The sequence below is a fragment of the Aquila chrysaetos genome, chromosome 10, assembly GCF_900496995.4.
Source record: "Aquila chrysaetos chrysaetos chromosome 10, bAquChr1.4, whole genome shotgun sequence".
NCBI classification, from domain to species: domain Eukaryota; kingdom Metazoa; phylum Chordata; class Aves; order Accipitriformes; family Accipitridae; genus Aquila; species Aquila chrysaetos.
This window is the reverse complement of record NC_044013.1, coordinates 34,734,557-34,744,356: the sequence shown is the minus strand read 5'-3', so window position 1 is coordinate 34,744,356 and position 9,800 is coordinate 34,734,557. Positions and strand designations below refer to the sequence as shown.

Here is a 9,800-nt window from a genome sequence, read left to right as displayed (position 1 = left end):
CTTCCAGCATCACCATTTGCAGTCGCCACCTGGGGCTAATGCTTGCCGGCTTGTAGAAGCCTCCGAAGTTTGGGTGCGGAGTGTAGGTGCAATGCCTGGTGCCTTAGCTGGATGCCACCCTCAAGCCTCCCTTGCTCCCATGCCAGGCACCTGCAACGGGAGAGGTGAAGTACTGCTGCCATGTTGTGCGGCCGCTCGGGAAGCCGTGACGGCAGCGCTGAAAGCAAAACCATGAACAACAGCGGTCGACTCAATACCTGAGCCATTACGCTGGGTCCGGGGGTGCAGCATCCCCAAACAGCCACAGGCTCCTGTTTTGCCTTTCTCCTCCTACATCCCCTGCAGAAAGCGGGGAGGTCTGGCTCGGCAAGAACCTGCTGGGACATCTGACGCGGCCAAAGGAGACACATCTGAGCCAGGAGTTTGGCTGTGCCACCAGCAGAGAAGATCAGAGGGCCAAGCTGCACCACCGCAAGGGCAGAGCAAGGCTTGGGGAGCCGGCGGCTTTGGGGCCGGGGGACGGGTGGTGGGACACAAAAGCCAAATCTGTTTTGACTTACCCGAAACTTACTAAAAGACTAGTTGGTAGTTAAGGCCATGGATCAGTGCCAACAACTGCATGACTCCACATACAGCCACTCAATGCCACATGAACACACCTGCAGCTCGTGGCAGCCCAGGGTAAGAGGAGCCCAGACCTCACTGGCAAGCAAATTTTCTATTTCAGGGCTAGCGTAGGAGCCTGAGGGATATTTGAGAGAACAAGCAAGTGGTGATGTCTGTCCCTTCAGGTTCTGGCAGCCGGAGGGTGGCCCAGAGCACGGCAGCTCTCAACACCACAAGATGCTACATGGGCAACCGCAGGAACATTGCGGGAACCAGTCCCCGAAACAGAAGAGGAGACTGCAGGCAGCTTTATGGGTGCAGTAGGAATCTGCCCTCTTCCCCCACCAGCCTCCCAACAGCCTCGTGCAAAGGGCAGAGTGAAAATCAGAAGCCAGAAGTCAAGTTAAGACGGTCACCTGCCGCTTACACCTGTGCAAGTGAAGTGATTGCCACTCTCCGGTCTCTGTTAGCTCAAGCCGGGCTGAAGTCTTGCTAAACCGGGTGAGGCTCTGCCACTCTCCCAAATCCTCAAAGGAGGAAAAGTCTTAAAGGAGAAAAAGCCAAAGGCTGCCTTGGGCAGACGACAGATTGCAGGCATCGGCAGCCTGTGGTGGCATCACGGCTGCATCCATCGGGGCAATAAAATGACTGGTGGGTCACCTGTGTGCCAGGAGCCACGTCCTGAGGGGGGGGGGACCGAAACCGACACAAGCCCAGGTAATGCCAGCGCTCACAAGGCGAGGCAAGGAGTAGCGGGCTGCTTTCTGAGGAAAAATCAAGAGCAGGACTTTCCCCCAGGGAAGAAAGTACCTCCTGCTCAGGAGCCCAGGAATAAAACGTGTATTGCAAAGGGCAGAGCTGTCCTGACAGCGACACACACAGGGTTTGCAACCCAGAGAAGCTGCAGAGCTGTTTTTAGCTGCGGAAGCCAGTGCGTCTCCAGCCGACCCGCGCTCAGACCCCCCAGGAGCCCAGGCAGGCACCCGGCTTCCCCCGCGGTGGTCCGTGGGCCGCGGCTGCCGGAGCCGGGCAGAGCTGGCGGCGTGCACCCGGTGCCGCGGGGCCGCCGGCAGCCGCTCCGGAGGCGGGCGGCCCTGCCGAGGCCGTATGCCACGGCTGTCGCTCTACCAAGAACAGGCGCTTCCCGGTCCCTACGATGGGACACGCTGTTCCCAGCTGGCGAGCCTCGGCTGCCTGGCGAGGGCTCTGGATGTGCTTGAGGCAACGAGCTAGGAAGTAAATGCGTGATTTTTTTGCAGAAGAAACCCTCTAGCAGCAGCCGCCGCCGCTCACCCTGTGGCAGGCGATAGCAGCAATGGCGCTTATACTGCGTGCAGCTGCCCTGCAACCTTTGCTGGCCCAGGGGGCACGAAGGGGCATTGAGCATTGGAAAGAAAGCAGGCAAAACCCCCCAGGGAAACGGGGAGACCTTTCTCATGCCCTTCCAACCCTATTTTGGCTGCTCGCGGAGCAGAGCAGCATCTCTAATTCCTGCAGTACCTGGCAAGCACGGGGGACAGGCAGTGAGATCTCCAGGACATCGGTCCACACTCCTCATCCAAGGATTTCCCCCCCCTCGCCTCTGTGCAGACTTAATAATTAAAGAAAAGCTATAACCTCTCAGCAGCAGGCTCTGCTGGTTTTAAGCATTATTAGTGCAAAATTCAGGAGGGATTTGTCTTACTCTCGGAGAGCCTTTGAGTTTCTGGTAAATAAAGCAACTATTTTCAGCTCCCCGGGTCCTGCCTCCGTGAGAGCTTTGCCTCTCTCGACTGAATGAAAACACAGAAGCTGCAGCAACGAGCCGGCGTGCTGGGGAGGGCGGCGAGCAAAGAGCACACCCTCTGAGATGCCATCAGCTTTGAAGAAGCTGAGACATCTTCTACAGAAAAATAAGGTGCCAAAAGATCAAACACATCACGGTGTATTTTGAGACAGGCAAATAAGTGGAGGTAAACACAATTTTTCAGAGCAATGCAGGAAGGACAATTATTGAAGGCAAAGTGATGTTGTTTAAAACCCAGCAGCGTATCCAAAATTGACCCCATGGAGGATGAAATGCTCTTTTCTCTTTAAATATTAACAATCAGAGTATGAAAGAACAAAAACATTTAAAAAAATAGAAAAATACAATTGGTGGGGAGAAAAAGAGCCCAAGCTGCTACTCTGAGGAACATAAAACCCAAGGTGTGTGGGGGGGTGGGTTTCTGTGAAACCATTGACATTTTTGATTAATGAGTTTTATGTGGGTGGTTTATGTAAAGGAGAAGGGTAAGAAATGCAGACATGACTTATTCTCGAGCAAGCTGATGAGAGTAAAGGTCCCCTGACTCAACAATTCTCCTGACTCAAGAATTCATCTTTTATTTTCTGCCTTTGCAGATTTTGCTGGATGGAAGAGAAAGCCATACAATTTGTAAACTTCATATCAACAGTGCGGTCTGTTTGGGCTCCAAAGCAACAAAACCAATTTAAAGCCTCCCTTTAAACGCTAAACTAGATGTGCTTAAGATTACACCTTAATTTAATCCAAGATAAACATGGTGATGAACTGAAGCCCTAATAAATGTCTAGCTACATATGCATATTGAAGTCCTCCTATTATAGGAGACAACTTACTGGAGTAAGAAAAATCTGTATAGGATGCTTTTACTGATTAGAAAGGATAGTCATAAGGGGAAGCATTTCCTATGATTCCTCAGGCATTGACATGGGATCTGTCACCCAGAAATTCAGACCGAGCTTCATCAGTTGGAGTCTGATGGCAGTAACTGCACTAGAGCCCACACCCCTCCCAGAGCTACACTCAGCAGCTCTCCAACAGCACAGAAGTAACTCTGTCACATAGTTTGAGGAAACTTACTGGGTCTGGCTAAAAACACATGGCGAATATATTGAAATAAAATAACTACCGAAACACACTGCGTGTCACTTTGCCTCTTTTCACTTCGTTTTGCATTTGTCCACATTCCTGATGCAGCAGCAATGCCACTAGATGAGCAGAGCGGCAGCTCCTTTAGAGGCCCCTAAGGTGTTCTGTTGGTTCCTAGAAGTTTTATGCGGTTGACAAGGTTAAAATCTTTGGGTGGTGCCTGAAAGGCAGCAAGGTGAAAGCTGAGCTCCCAGCCCAGCTCCACAGAAGTGCGTTAAAGATAAGGGGAATGACTCATTACAAAGAGCTAAAGAGAATTTTGCATGTCAGATATAAGGCATGAAGTAGGAAGAAGGTGTGATGTTTAGCACCGACCTTACCAACACCTCCTGGAAAAGAGCAAACACCATCTGAAAGCAGCAAAGGGCCATCTTCAGAAACTACCAGAAAGCCCAAGTGCCAGTTCTCTCTGTATCGCCAAAGAAACGCCGCACATCTCATCTCTGCCAAGTGAAGGAGCCACAAAACGTGGCTCTGGGGGGAACTTGCAGCAAGGCACAGAGATGCACTAAAGCAGGTCACAAAAGTAAGAAAACTGAAAATACATTACTATAGTCACTGCCCAGAGCCTTCAGAGGAGAGAATACAATTAAGCTCACCACAATTAGCCAAACACCTTTTTTTCAGGTAAAACCTCTTTTACAGGTAGAGATTTGCCAAACCTCTTTGCAGGTAGGGATGGGGAACACTCCCCGAAGTGCTTGCGAAGAGAGGAGAGGGCATTCAGTGCCAGACACGGTCACACAGTCCACACCGTGCCTATGAAATGGAGCATCTCGTCTAGCACTCACTCATGTGCACATGCGGGTATCAAAATGGTTTGGAGAAAGCACGTTTGATGAAACAGGTGCTAGGAGATGCTAACAAAGTGTTTTGGAAATAAGCCTGCAAGAGAAGGTACCGCTGACAAATATTTGCAGGTGCTTCAATTTTACATTTCTTTAGTTTTCATAAAATTGACTTTTTCCATGCAATGCAAGCTTAAATATTTATTATTTGCACTGCAAATGTTTTAAAAAAAAAAAATGCTGTAAGATTTATGGAAAGTCAGACAGTAAAGTGGGGAATGGAAGCAAGAAACCAGCTTAAAAAAAAAAAAAAAAATTTAAAGTTGTCAGAAAAGCATTAGTAGGATAAAGTCCCCAGCAAACTACCTAACAGTTAGGTGGAAAGACCCTGTCTCCAAGACAGTCCAGTTATCCTTCCTCCAATTCTTCTCCCGTGTTCCCTAAATCCAAACATTCTCAGCCCTTGAATATAAAAAGAATGAATCTCTAAATGCTAAGGACCACTACAAAACTGTCTGAGATTTCCATCTATTTTTCATGAATGCTTGTTGAAATTTCCAGTTGGAGGAAATAAGGTTTTGGGTTTTTTTCTAAGTGTTTAGTCCTCCTTAGGCTGCACACCCATGTATAAGCCCCACCACAACGCTGCAGCCTGGGTTTGAGCCAGTTAACAGCTTTTTATTATTTGTGCTTTCTTAGGTAAAAATCAGGAAAGATTACTGCAGAATAGACCCGATTAAATTAGACCTGACCATCATGGAAAGAATGAGCTTTAATCTTACTTCCTTCACCTCTTACTTAATTCCTTCCCTATTCACAGTGGATTTCTCTCTTATTCACTTGAATCGGAATTGACTTCTTTGCTTTAAATTCAAAGGTGGGCCAGATTTCTGTTTCCCCCTACAAAGCCCAGCACAGTTCCTGTTTTTCCAGGCCATTTTACTAATGCACATTCTTTGTTCCAGTTATTATCCAGCCTGACCTCCTACAGACTAACTGGCTGAATGTTGAAAAGCATCCTCTTTACATATATTAATCTGTTTTCCAACATTCTAGTAGCTTTACCTAAAGACCAGGTCATGCTTTTTATAGGCTCCCATGGTTGCGGATGTTGTTTGTCCCCTGAAAACAAGGTATGATGCTCGTGCTGGTGGCTTCCCCAGCAGATAGCCGACACCACTCACTTCTGGTTACAAGAAAACACATTCATCGTTAGAAAGGGAAAGGAAAGTACCAAAGCAGATTATTGGGCCTTGCTTTGCTCCAATGTGCCCAGATTTTATAGCAGGGTACCCTAATGGATATGTGGACGGTCACTCCAGATTTAAAAGGGTATAAAAGGGCAGGTCTTGCCCTAATGTTTGCAAAGATACAAGACCCACTGGAAACATCACATCTGAGCTAGGCTGTGAAAACTCAATACATTTGGGCCAGTTCTGTTTTAAACAGTGTAGCGCTCTCCTAAAAGTAGGTTAAAAAATGTCACTCACTTATAAGTTAGCTGGCAGCCTAATTTTGACCTCTTGGAAGAAAGAACAGTCTTAATTAACTTGATCTGAAGAACAGTGGTTCCCGAATGTCATGGTTGTGACCTCTGTTACATTTCAATGACTGGGACCACACTAGATTTAATAGCAGATTAAACTGAGTTTGTGAGATTTATCACCTTGCTTACACCGGCTGAAACCTCAAACCTGGTTGTCACAGGCAATGGTCTCCACTCTCCCACAACTTCACAATCATACTATTTATTTGCATTTAATACAATTACCTAATAAGACCATTATCTGAGCACATGGAACCAGTGGAAACAACTTAGAGCTTTAGGTAGATACAGAGAGATGTCAACTCCCTCACTTACAGTTCCCTGAACAACTCCTTCCTTGAGCCAAACCCAAGGTAAATAAGCTTTTGAACTAAGGCCATTGGACTAGGTAGGTACAAGCACCTTTGCTGCTAAACACCACTAATTCGAATCAAGAGATACTAAGACAAATCTCAGCTTAACATGACACATCTGGGGCTCCGGATGTGTGTTTCAGGTCTGAAAGTAAACAAACACAGGCACTGAAACCAATGGATATCCACAGGAAAACTTCATTTTTAGGATAAGGCCACTGGAATGTAAACAGCAGGGCTGGAATTTAAGAGGTGACTCCAGAAGTATGTATCCTGCATAGTTCAATACAATATCAGATATATACTAACCACATGAGGAAAAGCGGGTTTGCTTACAGGCACTGAAAATGAAGATTCATAAGAAAACCCCTGGATCTCACTGCAAATTCAAACATTTAACATTCAGTGAGGAGCGGAAAAAAGCAAACAAAAAACCAGACACTGTGTTGTACTTTGTTTTTATAGAATTTTTACAATATATTTCTCTTCATTTGCATATTTTACCCACATCTGTAGCTTTCTTTTTACATGTTGAACTGAACTGGAATAAATCTAACGGTCTGATATATTTTAAACAACTGATAAAAATTGCAAAGTAGTAAACCCGTAAGAAAAGAAATTATAAAACTCTCTTTTTTAAGTGTTTAATGAAAGCAAGTCAAATGTATTATTAGGAACAATATGGTCTGTTTTAAACACATCATAGGTGATTCAGGCAGGACAACTTTTTTTGTTTTTTTTATATTAGGCACATTTTTTTCAGCATACCTGTTTTCCAGACAGTTTTATACTATTCAATAGTATCATCTGCATCCACTTGGAACTGCTGCAGGATTTTCAAAATATGATTGATCATGAATATTCATTATTGGTATTCTCTTCCTCTTTCTTTAAAACTATCAGAAGAAAAAAAAAAAATCAGTGTTTCTTGTCTTTTAAAAAATCTGTAATGAATGATTGAGTTGTAAGGCAGCAACAGATTCAGTGTCAACTCAGGTCACAGTCCTTCAGTTCCATCTAGTGGGTAGAAATTATATTTAGTGGACACTGTTCCTAGACAGTCCCTTCAGGGCAAGACGACTGACTCACAAGGCCAGTTACTGCTGGTAGAGTAAGTTAAGTGGTACGCCTAGTAAGGAACGCTGGCCACTCCTGTGTCATCCTTGCAGCCTCATATCTTCATACAGAAAGCAAAAAGACAGTCCAACGGAAAAAAATGTGAATATGATAGAGCCATGACAGGTTCTATGAATGGTTTATTTACAGTCTTCATCCCTGATGCGAAAAAAGAAAAAAAGCCTTCTTTCACTAAAACAGGCAGATCTCAGCAGCATGCTACATGCCTTAGCAAATCAGCCCATTGCATATCCTTGACCGCTTAGCCATGGATTCACACTGAGGCAGTGAATAGAAAGTCCTACTGCTCAAGAAGAGCAATTTCAAAATGCTCACCTGTCCCATCGATACGACTCCCTAAAGTAGACTTTAGAATGTCTCATTTTGGTGCAGCAGCTCCCCGTTCCCAGAATCTGTTCACACTATTAGATAGTGTGAAACAGTTGGTTCCTCAGGGGTCTCTTGGACACCCCTGCAGTGAGACTGCAAACTCAAATACGTTACTCGGATGTGAGAACAAAATGATCCATGTTAAAGATATGCCACAACTTTGACAATTCCCTTCCCATCGGGATCTCATTCAGGAAGGAAGATGGGCTTTAACCTTCAACTACAGTATACTCGAGGAGAGGTTTCAGAGCAGTATCTCTCCACCTCCTTTCAGTCTTTGATAAACAGTACGTTTTTCCTGAATTCTGGCATTCTCATTTGCTAAGAGGGCCACTCCACTCCTGAAGGCAATGGCTTCAGCATAGTGCTCCTTGGTCTTCAGTTTTAAGTCTTTCAGGCAGAATAATCACATTCTGATTCAACCTCATTCCCTGAAGAAGCATTCACTTTGCACTCACCTGGCTGAACAGAAGTGAAAACATCTTTAACTACAGCACTAGAGGCCATCCAAAAACCAGGGGATGTATTACTGCATGTTTCCCTCTCAGAGGGAGATTGGACCACCCTTAAAATTCCAGCCCCAGCTGATAAGACCATCAATTCAGAGGTCATCCCCCAAAGTGGTGCTCCTGTGCACATTGCTATTTAGGCACCACTCACCTTTTGGACAAGCAAGGTCAGTAAGTACATTCCCTTCTGACAGAGCCACTGCCTTTACACAACTTGCATTCAGTTACTACTGAAGCTTTTGGTTGCCTTTTCTTCACACCCTAAGGTTGAGGTGAGGAAGGGAAGAAGAAAGTAATTAGCATAAAAAGTTCTCCGAATTCATACCTGACAAGACCAGCTCTACATACTGTATAACAGGATACAAAATACACCCCCAAATCCTTCTATGTTCTTTTTAACTCTTTGGAAAGGGAATAACCAGCGTAGTTGAGCAGGAAGAAAGCCAATTTATTTCAGCATAGAAGGTCTGCAATTCATTCCATGTTCAATAAGAGTAATGCAGTTATTGCTCTATACGGTAAGACTGGATCGATCATTAACCCCCACCCTGAGTGCTGGGAGTCCAGGTTCCCAACGTTGCCAAGAAGGACCTCCTAAGCCACTAGTACTGAAATAATTAAAAGAAAAAAGCCTCATGAATAATTTCTCATAAAGATGTGATCTTCAAGAAACATGTAAAGTTCCTCAGTTCTTCATATTACCACTGCTTCGTGAATGGAGGCCAGCCTTTGCTCTCTGCACTAGAATAATATACTATTTAGAATAACACACTGAAGATAAATTAAGGTAAGAATAGATGATCCAGCTGATCGAATCAAAGAACAGGAGAAACATTAACCTCTTGCACGAGGATGCTCTGAAACTGGAATCCTTCAACTGCTATGTGAATCACCCAGAATTTGTTTTAGAACCCGTAGTTTAGTAAGAATTCTTTTCCTTGGGTAGTAGCCTTCAAAGCAAAAGCAAACATGACAGGATTCAAGTGTGGACCATTTCTGCATCTGCCCACCAGATTCTCGTTTGCCTATTTCACTTCAGTGATATATAATAGATGCTGCTGACGGCATCACTCCGAGTTCAGCAGTATTTTCAAAGCTGTCACGTTCCATCAATCAAGTTTCCTTGGGAGCAGATGATACCAATGCGGGGGCCTTCCATTCTCATACTTCAGCTACCTTCTTTCATTTACTTCCTCTGAATAAAAAAAAATATTGTTCTGTTTACTCTAACATGCTACAATATGTGCATACATAACTGTAGGCGACATGTGAGTTACTTCAAGATGTGCTTTTTCATTGAAGTGCGCTTTTACTTTTACAAATTCTACATCAAGGTGGAAGGAAGGAAGGCTGCAGAGTGCTCATACACTGAAGCTGAAGGAACTTTTCCTGAACGGAGTTAAGATGTTTGTTCCAAGGTTCCTATGGACAAACTACTCTATCCCATGCACTCCGGCCTGAGCCAGTATTAAACATTCCAGAAACTTGTTGATTTGTTTGGATAGTTAATGGCAAGGCTGATAGCAGCAATGTTTTTCAGGGCCTAGAAGAGAGAAGGAA

The 9,800-nt window shown here is 44.9% G+C and overlaps 1 protein-coding gene across 4 annotated transcripts in view; it reads right to left on the bottom strand.

Moving 5' to 3' along the window:
* Positions 1–6,674: 6,674 nt before the first annotated feature.
* ZZEF1 (zinc finger ZZ-type and EF-hand domain containing 1) overlaps positions 6,675–9,800 on the bottom strand; it is a 60,742-nt gene continuing 57,616 nt past the window's right edge. For all 4 annotated transcript variants that reach the window (XM_030029047.2, XM_030029048.2, XM_041126629.1 and 1 more), the window contains one exon: positions 6,675–9,783. In XM_030029047.2, coding sequence (XP_029884907.1) covers positions 9,709–9,783 — 75 coding nt within the window. In that variant the 3' untranslated portion in view covers positions 6,675–9,708. The remainder of the gene's footprint in view (positions 9,784–9,800) is intronic.